The 21,366-nt window shown below is 44.6% G+C and overlaps 1 protein-coding gene across 2 annotated transcripts in view; it reads left to right on the forward strand.

Moving 5' to 3' along the window:
- The window catches only part of RNF152 (ring finger protein 152), a 76,224-nt gene extending 56,868 nt beyond the window's left edge, over positions 1-19,356 (forward strand). For both annotated transcript variants that reach the window (XM_080821856.1, XM_080821857.1), the window contains exon 2: positions 11,514-19,356. In XM_080821856.1, the coding sequence (XP_080677982.1) occupies positions 11,663-12,274 (612 nt within the window). In that variant the 5' untranslated portion in view covers positions 11,514-11,662 and the 3' untranslated portion in view covers positions 12,275-19,356. The remainder of the gene's footprint in view (positions 1-11,513) is intronic.
- The last annotated feature ends 2,010 nt before the right edge of the window (positions 19,357-21,366 follow it).

Below are 21,366 nucleotides of genomic sequence, written 5' to 3' on the forward strand. Positions count from 1 at the left end.
GCCTGCATTAAGCCCAGACCACATCACGTGGTTATCTTTGCAAGGAGGGGCCCATCTTTTTCTCTTTGGACCCCCCAAACCCAGGATAGTGCCTTGTACTCTGTCCGTATATGAATGAATGCATTCAGAGTACTCGTTGTTACTCCGTGGTCTTCTCTGGGAATATGAATGTGAAAGTTCCCTTATTCCCCAGAAGATGGTCCTAGGTCATCTGAAAGTACACTCAGAATATTGCCACTTGCCCTAAACCTATACCTACAGACAAGCTACAGATTCAAAGCTAGATTGGACCTGGGGACAGAGAGGGAAGATAGACTGGATGTGGCAGAAAGGGACCTTGTAGGGTGATGGAAATAGCTTGATTGGCATAGTGGTTACACAGCTGTGTGTATTTGTCAAAACTCATTGAACTCTATGTTTAAAGTATGTGTACTTTATTGTCAAATATTACTTCTGAGTTGACTTAAAAACAAACATAAGAAAGCAAAGGAGAAGTCTTTCGGATTTCTTGTGAGGTCAGGAAAGATGGATTCGTGGTTGATGGCTTTTGGTTGTACCACCGTTCCATCTCCAGGTTGGGGGGGGGGCTGCTTTTTTTCTTCTTGCCCTGCCTAAATGGAAAGTCAGGTCTCGTTGAGTTACTGCAGCTGGATGTCAGAAAAAGCAGAAGTGTAACAAGCAGACTGACAGCTGACTCCCTGCACACCCCCCGCCCCACGGCGCTTCCTGGGTTTAGTTTAGTACTGGTGCCTTTAGGGAGCTCAGCAACTTCAGTTTGAGACTTAACTTATGCCATGAATCATCGAAATTGATGCTAGGTAGAGAGATTGCAGCAATAAATACTCCCTGCTCAAAGAAAATAATCTTATGACTGGCTTCCGAAGAGATTTATTTAAAGAGATAGCCATAAAACCCACCAGGTTTTTAATGTGCTGTTCTTTTCAGATGTTTAATTTAGAATGTTTTCCGGGTAATCTGAGGAAATCTTAAGAAATATATGTGTTTTTTGAATGTGTAAAAGTAGGTGAGTCTTAATATTTAGATTTTTTTTTTTTCAACTGAGCCAAGGGGAGCCAGGGTGGCTCAGTCGGTTAAGCATTGCCGCTCAGATCGTGATCTCAGGGTCATGAGATCGAGCCCCGTGTTGGGCTTGTGCTCAGTGCAGAGGTTGAGGTTCTCTTTCTCCCTCTACCCACCCCCTAACCCCCTGCTCTCTCGCTCGCTCTCTCTCTCTCAAATAAATAAATGAATCTTAAAAAAATAAATAAAGTTGAGCTAAGACTTTCCTATCCTGCCCCTCCTTCTAGCCTCAGGGTGTCTCAGATTAATGGCGTTCTCATCTTCATCCGTGTCCTGTGGCACTTTGAAGGACTTCTCCACGTTTTGGGAAATGTACCCAGTGTCCCTTCTTGATAAAGGTGAAGCACCATGAGATAGCAACATATAGCGCCTGGGTGGCTCAGTGGGTTAAAGCCTCTGCCTTCGGCTCAGGTCATGGTCCCAGGGTCCTGGGATCAAGTCCCGCATCAGGCTCTCTGCTCGGCAGGGAGTCTGCTTCCTCCTCTCTCTCTCTGCCTGCCTCTCTGCCTGTTTGTGATCTCTGTCTGTCAAATAAATAAATAAGGTCTTTAAAACTGAGATGAACCTGGCCAGATCTAAATTGCTTCAGCTACTTCTCAGCTTGTCATAATTGTGGAGATGAACACAGGATTGTAATCCAAAGTTCGGGCAGTCAGGTGGCATTACCACTGTGTCCCTGTGACGTCCCATCAAATTAGGGGTTGTCTTTAATCTGGAGTGGTCATGATAAATTCTAGAGTTATTGCCATTGGGTCCAAGTAATAGATCCATATTTCTAAGTGGAAAGAAGTTTGGAACCCTACCTCTGCGTTCTCGCGAATGGTCTTGCAGTTAGTGGGTCAGTTAGTGGGTATGATGGTCATTGTCAACGTCTTTGCTCACCTCTCTTCCTGTTTTCTGAAAACAGTCATTTAAAAAGGTGTTGCATCTATAAAGCTGATACTCTTGTATCTCCCCAAGTAACTGTGAAAGTATTTTGCCTTCTGGAGCTTGACAGAAAGATACCAGGTGAGATAACTGATGTCAGAGCAAGAAGCGGATGTGGGGATGGGTGTCTCCAGCGTAATGCATTGAATTTAGGGGATTAAGGGCAGGGCTGAGGGGAAGTGGTGGCCATCTGGGGTCAGCACATGATAGCCTGTTGGGCAACTCCAGCCTAGGCCTGTTTTTGTGAAGACACTGTTCTTTGTCTGTTGTCTGTGACTCCTTTCACACTTTGCAGAGTTTGTGAACGAGCCTGTTTGACCCGCAGAGCCTAAAATCCGTATCTGCCTCTTTATGGAAGAAAGTCGAGGGTCTCTGATACAGACAAAACACAATGGGAAAAAATTAAAAAACAAATTGCTTGAAGGTTTCTGTTTGTGCTGGGGTTGGTGGAGAAGGCACCCGTGTGGTTCATATTCTGGAAATGTATACAGAGCAAGTCTGTCTGGGGCCTTCAGCGTCCCCCTGTACCCCACACGTGAAGAGCAGGGGCAGTGGGGACCCATGGCAGGGGTGGGGCCTTTGCCCTCCCGGGGACTCGCTTACTTAGAGCCTCGGGGTCCTTAATGCACGACTCCAGGCCCTCAGACCCTTCTCCCCAGTGATGACCTAAGGTGCTTCGCTGGCACTGGGCTGTGTTTAGACGACCTTGAGATCCCCCCTCAAACTCAAACTCCTGCTTCTCTTGAACAGGCTTATAGCCCTTAGAGCTCAGAGCCCACCTTGCTGTCTGGGGTGACGCCCACATGGGTCTAACGCGCTGCTTAATCATAAAAGGAAACGTCAGTGTCCTTCCCTCTGACTTTTCCTGTTCCCCAGTGTCGTCGGAGCAGAAAGAACGGTGAGCTAGCTGGCCACTGGCTCTAACCTTTCTGGTTCTAACAGGCAGTGATAGTTCTTTGCTTGGTAGTTCTGTTTGAGGCCTCTGCATGATCGATTGAAGAAGTACCTCCTCTCAGTGCTCTGACTGGCCGCCCCCCCCACCCCGCCCCTTGGTTCTCTTCCCATAGCTCCTCCCTCAAGTGCATGTCTAGGCTCCTTGTGGGCAAAGGCGCCAGTTGGCGGAAGTGTCTCAGTGTCTTGGATAATGCTTGGCACATGATGGGTTCCCAATAAATACTTGTTTACCTACCGAATGTTTTGCCTTAGTAGATGTCCAGCCATTGGGAAGGCTTAGGGTTTTTGTTTGTTTTTCGTTTCTTTGGCTCTACTTACATGTCTGACTTGTCATTTCCTTCGGCTGTACTCAGAATTCTAGGATTTGGGGTAATCGATCATTTTCCCTTTGTTCTACCTCTCTGTCTGTCTGATGGCGTCTCTTATTATCCCTCCTCTCCAGGGAGCCTGGGGATCCCCTGACAGTCCTTTATATCTCTTCCCTACTTTTACCAGCATCTGCAACTTTTTCTTCACCATTACTGGTGATCAGAACAAGTGAAGGTGAAACAAAGTATCTGATTTATGCCAGTACTAACCTCTGTGTGAGGTGGGCGGCTGTGCAGGTGACTTTTCAAGGGAAAGTTGGGACCACCTTCACATGGTCACGAGTTTGAGTAATAGCAGTATCTTCCTGGATCTAAGAAGGTTATTGATTAGACATAAGATAGTTATTCTTTGGATTGTTGCTGCAAATCAGAGTTGTGGCTGTTTCTGTTAGCCCTTTAGCTCTACCTAAATTCATTTGTTGAACCAGAGGCACAAAGGAAGAAATTTCTAATGTAAGTTGCCTCCCATTTATTTAACTGCCCGCTCTCTCACGTAGATGTACATTCTTGTGAGATCATTAACATGATACTTATGGATTATCTGGCAGATATCATAAGCACAGAACAAATAGCCTTGCGGCTCTGTCACTGAAAGCCAGTACTTTGTTCACGTAGTAGAACTATGTTTGCTAGAAGGTACTTTAGGGGATCATCTAGTCCAGTGTCCTCATAGGTGAGGACCCCACAGCTCGCAGGGAGGTGACTTGCTAAAGGTCACTCATTTGATTAGGGGATTAGGGCAGAATTAGAGCTAAGATCCTCCTTTCCTGACCCCTAAGAGTAGTGACGGTTTGATAGCTATTAGAAGAAGCAAACCCACAAAAACCGGTGGTTGTTGTCAGTCATGGCTATTCTGAAATTCGGCTTTAATTCCTAAAAATGTCTTGATTCCAATATACTTGGATTTTCAATATGCATTGCCAATCTATGGGGGCATCAAATTTGTTTATCTTTTTTGTAACTCGACTTAAATGCTTCTGAGTAAATGAAATGCTCCTGAATAAATAACATCTCTGAAGGCCGTGGTTCAGCTTCCCCTGCTCGGTTAGTTGAATTTTCAGAGTAACAGAGTTGGCCCCCGTCCTGTGGCCCAGTCCTTCGGGACTGTGGTTGTCCCAATGGGCAGTGCTGGCATGGCCAGTCCTCTGGTCGTGTGCAGGTCCTTGGGGCTGATCATGGCCTTCCGGCTGGTCTGCTGCCCTCTGCCTGTTTAGCCACGATCTCTCTGTCTCCCTGGGTCTGCCCCTGCCACCAAGGCCACTCTGCCTCTAGACCGGGTCACCATTCCCTGCTGCATCCTCAGGTCATCCAAGACAATGGATGAGAGCTTTCACTTTCTAGAGTCTTGACATCGTTAAATACAGCAAACCACAGATGCTCATAGGAGGAAACAATGTAAATATTAGAGTTTGGGCCGATGGAATTCTCATTTAACATTTGTCAGAGTCCTAGAATCCACGGCCTTCTCCATTAAATCAGAGCGAGTGTAGTTAGACCAGTCGGACTCTGCGTGTATCAGGCAATTGGTCCTGAAAGAATTGCTCTCTGCTACCAGAGGACCGGAAGTCAGCGACACGTCAGTCACTGCCAAGCCATTCCCATTCTTGCCACTTATCAGAGTGTTTGCTGAGATCCAGTATAACCAAGTGGTCTTGCCAGCTGAAATACCACATTACTTGGAATTGTAATTATTTCATTTAATCCCGTTTCAAATATTTACTTTTTCTTGAAGAATGAAGTAATAAATGGCCGGCATCAGAAGGAGGAGCTATTTCCAGAGAGGAAGAAAAGCAGTACAGTGTCCAGTTTAATCTCTGACTTGAGATTATTCTCACCAGGACCATTGAATTGAAGGTCCTGATGGAGACCATCGGGTGGAATAATAGTTCAAGGTCAGCCGGATGCAGTCACTCTCGGTCCACGCCAGTTCTGAGGGGAGGCTTCCCAATGAAGGTCACAGCCACAGATCCAAATCAGGATGTATGGAGGGTCGCGAGAGTCTAAGCAGAGTACAACGTTCTGGATTATTTATTTCCTCCGCTTTTTTATCCTCAGATGCCTCGACTTCTAAAAGCAACTGGGACTGTGCAGACTCAGTATTGGAGGCCTGTGCTATTTTACCACTACTAAATTCATGCTTTCCTGTAGTTACACAAATCTCAATCCATTTTTTAAAAAATATTTTATTTATTTATTTGAGAGACAGTGAGAGAGAGAGAGAGAGGGCACGTAAGCAAGGGGCCAAAGGAAAAGGGGTGGGGGGAGAAAATCTCAAGCAGACTCACAGCCTGAGCCGAAACCAAGAAAAGCATTTTAGGGGTGCCTGGGTGCCACCGTCGGTTGAGTGCCTGATGCCTGGTCTCCACTCGGGGGTTTTTTGTTTGTTCGTTTTTGTTTGGTTGGTTTTTTGTTTGTTTGTTTGTTTTTTAAAGATTTTATTTATTTATTTGACAGACAGAAATTACAAGTAGGCAGAGAGGCAGGCAGAGAGAGAGAGGAGGAAGCAGGCTCCCTGCCGAGCAGAGAGCACAATGCCAGGACCCCAGGATCATGACCTGAGCCGAAGGCAGAGGCTTTAACCCACTGAGCCACCTAGGCGCCCCGTACACTCAGGTTATGATCTCAGGGTTGTGAGGTCGAGCCCTGCATTGGGCTCCACGCTCAGTGGGGAGTCTGCTTCTATCCCTCTCTCTCTTTGCTCTACCCCCCACTACCCCCCGCCCCACTTGCTCACTTGCTGTCAAATAAATATTTTTTTTAAGAAAAGCATTTTAAACCAGAGCATGCGTTAGTACTGTGTTCAGTGATTATTCAAGGCCTTTTATCTGTATGCTGTACTGTTGACATCATTTATGAAACTAAGTACTGTCTTAGGAAAATATGTTTGAAAATTAGTTCTCTTATTATAAGCCATAATTATTTTGAGAATGTCCTCCTTTAGGGGCTCTTCCTCTTCTTGTGATCTGGTTTTTGATCTTCAGATTCTTTCAAAAATAAATTGTCCCGTTATGTTTTAGAATACACTTATTTGTATGGGTTCCAAGTGCCCTTTCCTCCTAAATGTAATGAGTGTCTGACTTGACTGCCTCATCTTGCTCTGGTAAGGAAAGAACCTCAGACTGGTTCCTGAGGCTCTCACCTGTGTGTGCTTCATGTATGATGCATTAGACCAGGCACTCGAGTTTATTTCCCAGCTTACATGGGCTTTGTTTGCATTCCCTTTCTTCTGTGGTTGACACACACCTTTCCAGGTTCCGAAGGAAGGGAAAAGGGATGATTCATCATTAGCTTTGGTCCATAGGCTCATAAATTTTCTTCTCTTTACCTAACTGATCATCATCATTACTAATTATGCTGCAGAAAATAAGCTGGAATGCAGTACAGGCTGGCGTCACACAGAGCACGTCCACAGATAGATGAGACATGCTGCCACCAGGATGCCTTGAGTGGCTGAGCACGGAGGATAGGAACTGTTTCCCCATTCTGTTTTGGTGGTCAGCCTCTACCCTAGGGCCTAGGCTTACTTGGATAGAGTTGGAAATTGAGTAGTATAATCCATTTAAGGGAGCGCAACGCCAATTAAATGAGCATTACTTGGAACATAAATTCATGAATAAAATTGCATGTTGGTTTTGTTGAAAAATGATGGTCGTGGCAGGTCTTGGGGCAGGGCCAAGGAGAACCCTTGCATTCTTCCTTCCAAGCTGTTCAAAATGGCAGTTCTTTGAGAGCCAGGAAGAGCCTTCTGGGCAGATGGCACACAGCACTGGAAGGCGTCTGGAGTCAGGAGGGAGGAGAGGGATGCGCCAGTGCTCCTTGAGCCTTTTACCTGATTCAGCTACAGCTCTATCCGGTGAAGAATCAGGCTTCCAGAGGTTCAATGACTCGCTCTAGTGTCACAGCTGGTGGTGCTAGAGCAAGGACTGGACCCAAGGTTCATTGAGGCCAAAGCCCTTGTTCTTCCTCCTCCACTAAACTGATCCCACATTTTTTATATGAAAGTAAGGTAAAGGATATGGCAGGCAGGAAGGGTTTTTTTTCTGTTTTGTTTTGTTAGGAAGGAAGATTGATAATTTGGTGGTCACTGTTTCCGTATTGGTGTCAAGAAACAGGTTTTTTTGGTCCCAGCTCCATGTATCTTGAAGGTGGTGGTCCCGAGTGCCGCTGTTAAGGAAAGCTGTCTCCAAATTCGTAAAATTGCAGGAATCTGTGCTTTTTCTTGTACCCCTCCCCAATTTTGTCATTTCTGCCACCGTAGCTCCAAGCAGTCAATCCTTCCCACCCAAGCACATTCACATCTCCCTGTGGTGTGTCACCCTGGCCTTATCTCTGTCCCTGGGCTTTAATGCTAAGGACGGAGAGGAGCATTTGCCAAGATTCGCCAGCAAACCCTGTGTTTTCTTTGGTATTTTAGGAAAGAATAAATTCCGTACCTGGGGTCTGAAATGAGCAGGTTCTGCCCTAACTGCTGGCTCACGGGGGATTTCCGTTCGGCTTTGCCCACTGCAGACGTCCGGCAGCTTTCCCCTGTCTGAGCTCACGTATCCCTTCGCCTGCACCTGTCGCGGGCGGTCACGGCGTTGGGCAGCACCGCACAGACCCTGTGGCTTGGAGCACGCCTGCCTCCTCTGCTTCTCTTCGCTCAGATTTCTCTGTTCTCAAAACAAAGGGATTCTTCGCCCTCTCAGCTACTGGCCTGCCCCTTTGCCTCACGCTACCTCAAAAGGGACTCCGGTGCTCCCGTTCCAGCATCCCCGCCGACTACGTCATCCCCCTGATACTCCGCTGAAGACACTCTTAAAAATACCGAGGACCTCCTGGTCACCAGAGCCCAAGGTTCTCTCTCCATACCCTCATGCTGCTCAGGCCTTTTTTTTGGGGGCCAGGGATGCGCGCTGGGAGATGAGGGCTTTCCTTCCACCTCTGTCCCGCTCTTCCTTTCCATCTGCGGAGCTGTGTGTTCCCCGAGGGCGTCTCTCTGTTCTTCTGTCTCTGGCTGATAGCACTTCTCTGTGGCCGTCACCTGAGTCTCCAGGTCCATGCCTGACTCTTCTCTACACTATCATCCCCACATTTTTAGCTTTTTCCCGACTCTTTCCTGTCTCCCTGAATAACTTGTTTCGTATCTCTTCCCAGCACCTCAACTGGAAGGTGGCCCAAGCGGAACTCCCTGTCGTTCTCTCGGGATCCCTATTTCTCTTAATGATGCCACCCTCCTCTCCAGACTTCACCTGTGCCTTCTCCGTGCCATACGGCCACATTGTAATTCACTGCCCGATCCCTCTCGACTTCTCTACTACCGACTTCTCTACTACCGCTTGGCACCTCTCATCTCTTCAGCCTAATTGCCCATCGTTCCTTTAACGACTCGTTACCTCTTGTCTAATATTATAATAGCTTCCCAGCAGGTCTTTCCAATCTATCCCGAGTATGACTACCTAATGAATCATTCTTATACTCTTTTTTTTAAAGATTTTATTTATTTATTAGAGAGAACGAGTGGGGGATGAAGATGGGAAGGAGCAGTAGGAGAGGGAGAAACGGACTCCACACTGAGCAGAGAGCCCCACATGGGGCTCAATCCCAGGTCCCCCGGATCATGACCTGAGCTGAGGGCAGATGCTTGACCCACTGAGCCACCCAGGTGCCCCCTCATTCTCATACTCTTAACCTCTCTGGTGTTTTTCCATCGCCCACTAGAAAGCAACACATCCTTGGCACTCAAGTCTGTCCACAGTGTGTGGTCTGTGCCTGGCCACACTTCCCTCTCCCCTCCCTGCAGGAATGCGCGCTCCCGGGCTGGGCCAGCGGGAGGCTGCTTGCAAGTTCTCCAAGAATCTCATTTCTGTAAAAGGCATCTGGGGGCACCTTGGCTGCCTCAGTTGGTAGAGCCTGAGACTCTTGATCTCGGGGTTGTTAAGTTTGAGCCCCACGTTGGTTGCAGACATTACTGAGAAATAAAATTAGAAAAAATTAAAAGGCATCTGTTTCAAAGACCTAAACATCAAAGCTAAAACTATAAAATTCTTAGAGGGGGTATTTTTAAGTTACTCTCGTATTAGGAAAAAAAAAAAAAAATCCTCCAACTAGTGCCACAGGTAAGAGCCTAGAAATAATTCTGCAGCTGCTCACGCTCTTTCCTTGGCTCCCACAGATTTCTGAACCTGAAAATGATCTGCCCCCTGCTTTTATATGTCCAAATTCTCTCCATAATCCAGATGTTCTGTTGAGCCTTCCCTGATTCCTCCTGCCCCTGTCCGGCATGTTTCCCTCTGTGTTTGTATTACAGCTGTTTACATGCATAACTGGTTACTGCTAGGCTGGGAGTTTCTTACGGGCAGTGACAAGGTCTTGGTTACAAGGGACAAAAACAAATACCATAATGCTTAACACGTGGCAGATGGTCAGTAAGAATCTGAATGAATAAATGAATGGGAAGAGAAAATCTATTTATGTTTTCTTTCTTACCTAACCAAATTGCTTAAGAGTCGGATTTGGATCGGTTTCATCTATATGCCCAGTAGTAGCTAGCATTGTGCTTTGTGCCTGATAGATGCTCCACAGATAGCTTTAATTTTTACTTTTTTCAGTTTTATTGAGGTATAACTGACGAAACTGTAAGACATTGAAGGTATGCATGGTGGTGATTCGCTATATGGACATTGTGAAAGGACCCCCTGCCCCCCCCCAGCTAATTAACACTTCTATCACCTGATAATCTATTTTTTCATTTAGAATATTTGAGTTTTACCCTTAGCAGATTTCAGTTATTCAATAAACATCTCTTGAATTAGTGGATAGATAAGCAGTTGATTATGATATGAACTTTCTGAATGCTCTATTATTCTGTTTTAATTTTAGTAATTTAATCGAGGCGCTCTTACTACATCTAAAATGTTTCACAGTATGTTGCTGGTTTTGGTTATTGTTGTTATTTTCACCAGTGATTATTTTTTGCTTTAAACTTTTTCTTCCATTTCTAATTCTGATTTCTAACAAATCATATCATTGGCAAGGAATACATTCTTAATTTCACAAGGGAAGTTAGAAAAAGGAGGTTTGCTTTTTAAGAAACGTTTGCTGGAACTTTTCCCTGTTATTAGCTCCTGGCCCTGGGAGTGGTGGGGTTCAAGGACTGGTGATTTTTTCTACAATAGTGGTTGGGTAGTTCTTTCCAGAGCCATTGTGACTCCATCCAGAGACGGGTAATTTGGACACTTTCAATAGGAAACAGAATTAGCAGCCTTCACTGCAACACTGGAGCCCTAGGGGTTTCCTCAGACCCCAGTTAAGTTGAACTAAGTCACTCTGCTTCCTCTCAGTACCAGGAGGCTTACACTGTTTTCATTTTATGGTGGGGGCTGCGGGCCAATCTTCTTTGGCAACCTCTTGCTAGACAATACTTGGTGATGACTGGCGAGTTAATAGTACTTGCTTGCGGTCTGGTTCCTGGGTGCGAGCCTAAATAGTATTGCAATTAAAAGAACGGATGAAAAATACTGGGGGTCCTTGTGTGCTGTTGTGACCCCTGCTGCCTGAAGGTTCATTGCTGCGGCTGGCCATTGTTGCTGTTGTTCTGAGTTTTTGTCTCTTTCGAAACCAAATGACAAGCATTACTTTATTTCAATGATTTGGTGGGGGAGGAACCCCAGATATTTGGCAGCACCGTTTTAATTTCCTTTGAGAGAGGAATTGAGCAAGTAAGTTACATGGACTCCCTAGATTTGGGAAGTTGCCTGAATCTGGCAATGAACGCTTGCAGGAGGGTAAGTCAAGTCAGGAGAAGACGACCAGTGGGTTGAAGGAAAGAAATTGACTTAGGAGATGATACAAAGTTATTGGAAGCAAGAGAACTTCTCTGGTGTATTTTAGAAGAACAAGCCAGGGTCCACCGAGATATACAAAACATAATCAAGACTCCCTCTTTATGAAATATGGGGCATGTGTACCCCCTTGAAGGCGTTCCCTTTAGAAATGAGCAAGGGGTTTACCAGAAGAAGCCGCCTGAGACGACTCCTTTACCTTCCACTGGGCATTACAAGTGGGACTCCTGTAATTTCTCCCGAGTGGGAAATTTTTATGTTTTTGACCCAGTGTCAAGCCTTTCTGAACCCCGGCTGATGTGCTGACATCTCAGCTTGTTTGAAATAATTAACTTTTCTGCATTTTTTTTGTCTTCCTCAGAAATGAACACACTCGAGTATGCTCGGTGCCTCTGAGCTCCCTGATCCCCTCACGACTTTGGAAAGCCAAGAAGGAAGGCGTGGGAGTGCCTGTCCCTGAGAACGAGCTCCTTCCCCTGGGCCTTGGCCTTCCTGCTTCCCAGAGGCGCGATGGAGACGCTCTCCCAGGATTCCTTGCTGGAATGTCAGATCTGTTTCAATTACTACAGCCCCCGGCGAAGGCCCAAGTTGCTGGATTGCAAACACACCTGCTGCTCGGTGTGCCTCCAGCAGATGAGGACGAGCCAGAAGGACGTGAGGTGCCCCTGGTGCCGGGGCGTCACCAAGCTGCCCCCGGGCTTCTCCGTGTCGCAGCTCCCCGACGACCCCGAGGTCCTGGCGGTCATCGCCATCCCGCACGCGTCCGAGCACACCCCGGTGTTCATCAAACTTCCCAGCAATGGGTGCTACATGCTGCCCCTGCCCATCTCCAAGGAGCGAGCGCTGCTGCCGGGAGACATGGGCTGCCGCCTGCTGCCCGGGAGCCAGCAGAAGCCCGTCACCGTGGTGACCATCCCCGCCGAACAGCAGCCTCTGCAGGGCGGGGCGCCCCAGGAGGCGGTGGAGGAGGAGCCCGACCGGCGGGGCGTGGCCAAAAGCTCCACCTGGTCCGGGGTGTGCACTGTGATCCTGGTGGCCTGCGTCCTCGTCTTCCTGCTGGGCATCGTGCTGCACAACATGTCTTGCATTTCGAAGCGCTTCACTGTGATCTCCTGTGGCTGAACAGCGCGGCTGGGGAGTCTCTCGTGGGTGCCAACTCGGGGTTGAGCAGGTGTTGGTGATGGGATCGCAGCGAGAAGATGGGGGGCGACGCTGATCATTTGGTGCCAGCGCTGGCCTCGGGGCTGCCACTTGATTAACCGGAGACAGACGCGAAGGGCAGACGCGAGGTCTCAGCGAGATACCGGGCAAATCATTGAGCGTTGGTGGCAACAGCTTCGAAGATGATTGCATGCATCCTCATAATCATTTATTAAATGGACTGTGATTTATGATTTGTCAAAATCCTGTTACGAGATAGACGTATTCTACTTAGACGTTAAACTGTGCAAGTGCGTACAATGTGATCTTCTCTAAATGTGGTAGATTAAAACAAAGATGCTTATGTATACAAATAGAATTAAACCTGAGAATCCCCGTAAAAATTCAGCCACGACATGCAGTGCTGGTTCCTTTCCCCTTTTTAATGGAAATCCAGTCTTCGTTTAGTTGCTAAGGCTTTTTATACTTTTTGAATGGCACCCGAATTAAAATAAGTGAAGTGGATGGTCATTTTTTTTTTTTTTTGAAGAAAGTGTCGGAACAAGTGTTTCCAGTGTGTTGTGTTTTGTTCTGTACCTCCATTTTTCTTCCCTTGTAATTAGAGCTCGCTCCGTGTTTATTAAACTGAAAGCCCAACAGGAGAGCAATAAACTGAGTAATAATGAGAAATGCCTAATCCCACAGGAACCCTATATGCCAATTTTTCTCAAGCCATCTCACAGAAGTAAGAATTTTAAATGTAAATATTGTGTTACTTGTGTGTGCGTGTGTGTGTGTCATTTGATTTACCTCAGGTTTTGAATCTTTTCAGAAGAATCCCAGGAGTAAGACTTTGTGGGCCTGAATGAGTCCAGGGTCTGACTCGGTGGCCACCTCTCGAGCGCCGGGACCCAGGACCCTCCCCGGGAAGTGTCACGCACACTTCACTTCCAACATTTGCTCCTCCTCTGTATATCCAAGTCCTGTATTCTGTGAGGCACAGATGGAAAATGACAGAAGACACTGTCTTGGCTTGGGGTTTGGAGGTATCATGATAGATACGAGTGTTGTTCATCGATGACAAACCCGGACTGACATTTTAATAGACAGTCCATGATTGCTTTTTGAAAGATGTCGTTCTGTGAGAGTTTAAACCATTTAGGATTCCAATTTCCTCTTGTTGGTACAAGTGAGAAAATCTCTTGTATTTCAAAATGTGTTTTTATTGAGAAAAGTGACAAGGTAAACTAATGACTCACATTCCCAATCTAAAGTGGATCAGTTCATCATAAATTCTCGAATATTCTTAAAACTATAGTGATCTGCGAACGCTGGTGAAGAAAGATCTGCTGGTGTTGAAGTGGTAATTTCCTGTGTCTGGATGTGTGTGCATTCAGAAATAGCCATCAGCTTTATGGTTCTCTTCTAATTTCTTTTATGGATTTCATGGAGCAAGTGTTTTTGAAAGCTCAAAGTAGAAATTAGGTTAAAATGCCATTTTATTGTCTAAGCTATTGGGTATTATACGACAAATAATCTAGGATTTATTTGGTATTAATAATTTAGATATCCTGTTAACTGAATACTATCCTCTATTACGTAACATAATATACTGTTGGGTTAGTGTCCATTTCTCAAACTCTGCCAGGCTGCCATGATGCATGTCTGACCTAATTTCTATACCTCTTGGAGGAAAGGAAAAAAAAAAAAAAAAAACCACGGAAAATGTTGCATTAAGAATGCTACATTTCAAACGGACTTGACCCTTGCAGTTTTCAGCCAGGCCATATTTGAGTTGCTTTTGTGAATGATATCTACGTCTGTCTATGTTCAGTATGAAATGACTGGCCCTGTAGTGTAGTATGAACTAGAGTCCTGCGTGTTAAGTAGGTTTTATATAGACACTAATGTGTGTGGTGGTAGAGCGCCCTGTGTTTCTTAGTGCAAAGCCGTAGAGTAAAAATGTCCACGTAACTTAAAAACAGTCCCACGCTAGAGCTGCAGTGAAGCAGTGCCAAATTAATCAGCCCTGTGATAGATTATTGACTTTACAATTTAAGGTAACAATAACACCCAAATCAGAATTCTGTGTGTGCGTCTTCCTGACCTAAGAAATACTGTTTCAACGGATTCTGCCTGCAGTTACTTGTGTATTGCCTGTCAAAGTGTGCAGTTGTGCACACGTGTGTGCGCGTGTTTCCGTGCGTCATAGCTCAGCCTGCAGATAGAATTTTTGTACACTTGATGTTTTCATGTTAGTTGGCATCCCTTCGCGCCGGCCTCTTCTGGCATTTCCCCACGACACTAACAACTCATCTACCCCGTGTGACAAAAGTCCAGGGACACAATCAACCGGAATTCACAGTTGCACATCAGTGAAAAAAAATCACAACTGAAAGCACAGAAAGTCAGAGCTGAGAGCAGCCTCTGGTGGCTTCCTTTTGTGCATGAGTCCATGGAGGCCCACAGAGGTGTGTGGCCCCTTGTAATTCTGCAGCAAAAGGGAGACAAGAACTGCATTATTCTCTTTCCGAGGCCTGTTGATGTCTCTGTCGGGCTCTGATCTTTTGGAGGGTGAATAAATACCCTTTACTCACTCAACAGTGCTTTAGTTTGTTGTTGTTGTTGTTGTTTTAAATATATATATATATATCCGTTTTAGTTAGCATCTACCTCTCTGGGAAACGAAAGGACGATTGAGTTAAGGATGAGTATAGACATTTAATAAAAAATGATGTGATTTGAATTTTTAAAATTGCCAACCATTGGTTCCCCCCACCCTTATGTAAAGGACAATGAGTGTTGTGTAAATAGTAAACTTTAAGAAGCATGAATTTTCATCTTTATTAATGATCTTGACATAAGCAAGAGAATACTTCATATGTTAAGTAGAACCAACCAAGAATGCTATCAAAAAGCATTGTCTTTGGGAAATTTTTGTACAATGACCTGGGGCACAAGTTGTGATTGAAAAGGCCAATTGGTTCTCAGTTTCAGTCATACTTTATGATTAGAAAGCTTAAAAGGTATTTTCTTTAAGAATACAATTAAGTTCAGTCTTGAGCATGACCTAAAAGTAGGTCCCATGAAGGTTAACCCATGTGCTGGTGCAGCTTAGAGTTATTCTGTTCAATAGATCTCTCTCCAACGACGGAAGTGTTCTATGGCCTATGCGGTCCAATATAGTGGCCACTGGCCGCATCGGCTAGTGGGCAGTTGAAGTGGGGTTAGTATGACTGAGGAATGTATTTTGTACTTGATTTAAGTTATCTAAACATAGTCACTCACCTATGGCTGGTTGCTACCATATTGGACCGTGTAATTCTGGAGGGTTGCATAGTGGGATCTAGCATGAGAGTGTTGACAGAGTACAGAGTAGGGCTAAGAGAACAGTTTGTGGTTTAGTAACATGCAGTTGCTAAAAAAAAAATCCTTTCTGGGCTTAAAGGATATATGATCTCAAGTATGATGATTCAAATTCATTGATTGCCCTTTGGGGTTATTACTTACATACTTTGGGCCATAGAATGGTCAGTGAGGCATAAAGAGTGCTTTATGAAGCCCCTCGTCTGGGATCATTAGCTGCATGTGAATCTGTTGTCCAAAAATAATAGTTAGACAGTAGCTGTAAAAACGTTTGACTTGCAAGCTATGCATGACCTATACTGTAAACTGTGTTTAGGATCTTAGGGCCAAAAAGTAAATGTTACAGAAAAACAGAAAAAAAAAGAAGTCTAATGAAATTCCTCTTCACTTCAAGCATCTTACCCAGACTTCATCACTGCATGAGTAAGGTGTGAAATGTAAGAGCAATCATGTTTCGCGGTGTTTGTAGAGGGGTTTTGTTTGCCCTTGAAGTCTGCTGGCTTGTCATTGTGTTTGGTATGAGGATCCATTTTCAGATGCCGGACTACAGCATAGGTACTGTTCTTAGAGTGAGATTTGACATGTGCAGTCTTGTTTGGTTTTTCCTTTTATCTCTTATCACTGAGCAAACTGCAAATTTGCAGCCTTGCACAAAGGCTTTTTTTTTTTTTTTACGTTAAAAAACATTGTCCAGGAATTTAAAGGGTTATTAAAGTGTCATTAAAGTTACGAAAATTGCTTTTTAAGTGAGTAAAGGAAAGCAGAAAATTGAGCTTGAGATACATTTTCATAGAAAGATGAGACTCTTCCTGATAGTATGATATTTATTCTAGTCTAGATTTTGATTTGAAGAGTTCGCATTGCTTTATTTGAAATCCTGTGCGGTGTCAGAATTGGCTAGTCTACTTGTCATTGTTTCTGAGTGTAATGTGAACATTGCATTTGTCTCAATTTAGCAAAATTTTTAAAAAATTTAGCAAAATAGAATTTTTTTTGAGAACTCGTCAGTGGGCATGACCTTTTTAGCTTATCTTTTAAAATTATTTAATTTTTTTCTTTTGCCAAAATGATAGTTTGTCTTCAGACTTAAGAGGAATTTAGAAGTCCAGAGGTTATTGGTATGAGAGGAGTGATACCGAAAAGGTCTGAATTTCTGTCTTCTCCTAAAAGAATGATACTGTCAGTCAGTCTGCGTTTTGTTCCCACACAAAACGTGTCACCAGTCAGTTGATCGGTCATCCTTGACCGTTTCCGTCATTCCCAGGAAAACATCACATACAAAGTAACCCTTAACCAAAACAGAAGCTCCAGGAAAGAATGAAGTCATCAAGAAAATCCAGTAAGTGTGTTGAAAGTATTAGTCTATCTCAAAAGCAGTGAATTTTAGTTAAATTTTAGTTAAATTCAGTTAAATTTTATTAAGCATGAAATATTTCTAAAAAATAAGTGGAAATTGAAGCCATTGATTTTTTTTTCCTGACACAATTCACCATATATATATATATATATACACACACACACATATATATATATATTTATATCTGCACATACAGGTATAGACATACATGTAGATACACACACACATGACTTAGCTGTAACAGGAGTTTAAAAAATCAAGTTAAAAAATGTTGTTAGTCATGTTTTCCAATTTGTGGGTTGTATAATGTTGAACTTAGATGTTAATTTCTTAACAAATGCTTTGGGCTGCATACATTATATCAAACCAACCACCTTTGGGAATGTCTAGATGAGTAAACCCTTGAGACTTGAAACCTATGAAGAGGTGGGTTCTCCTCTATACATTTATTGGAAAGCCATTGAAGATTGAAGAATGCAAGCAGGAGGGGTATTTAATTTCTGTCTTTCAAATGGCTTTTTTTTTTTGGCTCAGGGGTGGAGTACCATTATTCCTGAACTCATGCAACGTGGCTCCAATTTTTCTGCACAAGTTTCCTTGCACAGTTGGGCCAATGGATTTTTTTTTTTTTTCAGGACTCACTGCCTGGGGTACCCCACTATGTATATCTCCCTTACGATGTAGTGGTGCTTGAAAACACTCATCTTGTTAGCTGGACTTTATTATTCTAGTCTAAGATTTTTGATACTCTTCATATTATGATCTTTTATAGGGACAATCAGTAATATATGGGGCAAAGTACAGAGAAGTCTCTTAAAGTCTGCATCAGCATGCATTGTCTTTTGTTTTTTTCTGGGGGTGCTCTCTTATAGTTGTCCCTGTTCTTCTAGAACACTGCTCTAAATTCATCAACGCAGGGTGCAGGGCTAGTAGCCTGTGTGAAGGTTTTCTGTATTCTCCCTGTGAGTTACTGGTTTATTCTAATTAGTTTTCCAAAGGGATGTTCCATTTTTAATTTGACATTTGCTTTTTGAGAATCTGGAAGTAGATGATTGACTGTGAGGATGGTAAAGGAACATGGGGTGTAAGAAAGAGGAAAAAGAGGAGGAAGATGTCCCCTTGACCTCAGTCTGTGTCATCTCTGTTTAGATGGGAGGACAGAGTAGGTGCTGTTGTACACTGTGCTTTAGGAAGCTCCTGGCCTGATTTTTCTGGCTGAGAGACAGATCCCGTGTGGGAGCAGTGGAGACGTGGCCTTGGGTCTATAGCAATAGGTAGATGTGCTTAAGACAGAAAATACTTGCATAAACGGAGAGAAATCTGTAGTGGGATCATGGGTGGAGAACAAAATATGTGGGAGCTGAAGGTCAGTCGTGGTAGAAACCAGCTGAAGAAAGAAACACAAGGACTACTAGGAATAACTTAGACAAGCACAATTTGTCATTCTAGGATGGCCTACCAAATTCAGTTCCAGATGTCTAAGTTGAAGATAGAGAGAGTGGGCTCGGCCAATGAGAGGATCCAAGCTGCCCCATCCCCACCCCTGGGTTGTCCACACACTAGACAGTCTCCGAGGCTGTTCTAGAATTGGCTGCTAGGTCATTACCCACGAACTCTAATAATACCCTCTTAGCAGTGGAATGCATTGTCCGGGTCTGTGGTTGACTTGAGTAGGTTGATCTATTGGGAAGACTCATCCAAGAGTATTTTGATTTTCAATCCTGGTGGTTGTCATTATACTTTCTTTATTCCACCACCTGGTCCTGTTTGCCTCAATGGACGATTGCAAGTGGGGAGGCTGCTTTCAGCTTGGGGCGGGTCCCGACTCACCCATCATAAGCCACGCAGCCGCTCTGCACTGTTCCCGCCGGTCTTCCAGCCCCACTGGTGGGCTCCCTGGCCCTCTCGAGAGCTAATACTCCAGTATTAGGTGGCTAGATTAATGCTGCTGAGAGGCTAACTCAAGTCCTTGACATGTTTCGTTCACAATTATGCAGATTATTTATTTTAGAAGCTTTTGTTTTAAAGGGCCAAATTGCCCTACGGATAAATGAGCTGCTGGGCTGTGTAGAAAATATTGTTCAAATGTTGCCAAATAATTGACTTTGGAAGTGGGATATCAAGCTGCTGTTTATAAATCTGAATGTCTTAAAAGCATTCTTGCTTGCTTTCTCTGGTGTAGATGGTGTCTTAGCAAGTCTTGAGTTCTTCCAATGAACCCAATTTTAATATATGGTATTTTTGTATGCCAAACTGGTGTCTTGTCCTTTGTATATGTGGTAATGTTGATTTTATGACTACTGTTAAAACACATTTGCTATGATTAAAATTCATAAAACGATTTCAAATAGACTCACGCGCTGGTTTGTGTGTGTGTGTGTGTGTGTGTGTTTTCTTCCCACTCTATGAAGAAAAAAAAATGCGCTGGAATTTTCATCATCAGCTACTCTAAGAATTTTAATAGACTAGAGTAATAAAGCAACAAGGAGCTCCTGAGCCAAGAATTTTAAGTGGAGGTGACCTTCAAGCGGCTTCTCCGAGAAGCCGAAGAATGCATTTGTAATGAGTAAGACCGAGGATGGTATTGCAACTTGGGTTTTCATGACTTCCCCGTGGCCCAGACTTTCTCCTTCTACTGTCTAGAAATGGCATTGCGTGTGTCGGGCCCCAGGTGGACCATCTTATTTTACTGTGTGTAGAACAGCTTCACCCAGGCCCCCCATGTAGTAAGAAGAAGGCCCCCGTGTCATCTTCCTCTTGGCTCTGAATCTGGAAAGGCATCCTTCAATGCACGTTCTCATCAGTGGGACAGAGTTTTCAGGAGAGCCTTTTTTCATAAAAGCATTCTGTCATTCAATAACTCTGGATCACATCAAAGAATTCCATCCTTTTTAAGGGGTTATCAATGATCTGATCATGCATGCATGCTAGTATAAGCACGACCTGGCTCTCTCTGGGCAATTAAAAAATAATCCCCATAGGATTTGGAGGGGTTTTTTTGTTTGTTTGCTTTTAAGGTTTTATTTATTTGAGAGTGGCAGAGCATGAGCAGGGGAAGTGGGAGAAGGAGAGGCAGATTCCCCGCTGAGCAGGGAGCCGGATGTGGGGCCTGATCCTGGGATGACCTGAGCGGAAGGCAGCTGCTTAACAGACTGAGCCACCCAAGTGTCCCTCCCCCTAGTTTTAAAAGTGTGAGATACCCTTTTGTTGTACCAAAAAGCAAGCTTTGTGCTAGGGAGTCCAAACTTTTGGAAATGTGAAATTTATTTAGCATATTTTAGAATTTCTTTTGTGCCTTTCCTTGGTCTCAGAGTGAGTGGGCATGTGTGTGTTTTGGAGCGAGTAAGGATTCCCTTACTGTAACTGCTTCCTCATACTTGTGCGTTTCTTTCAGCTAGAGAAGGAGTTAACTCAAAAGGGGCAAAAAGGCATTTAAGACCCTCATTAAATACCTTAGCTTTTCCAGGTCTTAGCTCCTCCAAGCCCAGGACTGGATTGTACCTAGAGCCTTATCTAGAGACTTCTCTGTAGACTTGGTGGGACCTGGAGTGAATGAAAGGGGAGCACAGGCGCAATTTGCCTGGGGAGCCCCACGTTGGCAACCTCTGCAGATGAGGCTCTATTCAGATAGCTAGTGCAAGGTTTCTGCCTCTGGGTGTAGGGTTGGAAGAAGTGAGGGAACCTGTGTCCACTCCAAGGTCTTTGCCATTCTGGCCCCTCCTGCAAAGGGGTACTGCGTTTGAGTACCCCCAAAGGTCTGGAGGGGATGGGGGCGGGGCACAGGGAGTGACTGGAGCCAGGACTGGCATCCACTGTGTGTCACCCCCACCCTCAGTCCTGACAGATGTGTCCCCTCCAAATATTCGGCCAAGTTCCCTGAAATGAGAGCCTATTTCCCTGCCAATGCGTTATTTTTCTCAATGCTTTTGTTTCCAGCAATGACTCTTGAAGAAAAATGCACGTTCGGTGTACGTAGTGTAGCACTGGGCTGGGGAAATGGCAGCTGGGGAGTGGGGTGGGGGGGGAGGAACGGATCCTCGACCCAGACTGAGCCTCTCCTTTTCTTTTTTTAGGTTTGAAAACTTGTGCACAATTCTATTTGACCCAGAAAAGGACAAAGCTGTAATTGGATTCAGTCTCCTTCCTCCTCCTGTTCCTTGCTTTACCATCTCTTCACACTATTTTGCTGGTAAATGAACGTATAGATTATTATTTGCAAGAGTCAGCGATGTAGAAATGTGCATGCGTGTGCGCACATGCATGTGTGTTGTGCACGTGTGCATACACATACGTGTGAACATCTTGTGGACTCTTGGCACACATTTTCTCCCAAAGTTGAAAGAGTGAAGAT

The sequence above is a fragment of the Martes martes genome, assembly GCF_963455335.1.
Source record: "Martes martes genome assembly, chromosome: 13".
NCBI lineage: Eukaryota > Metazoa > Chordata > Mammalia > Carnivora > Mustelidae > Martes > Martes martes.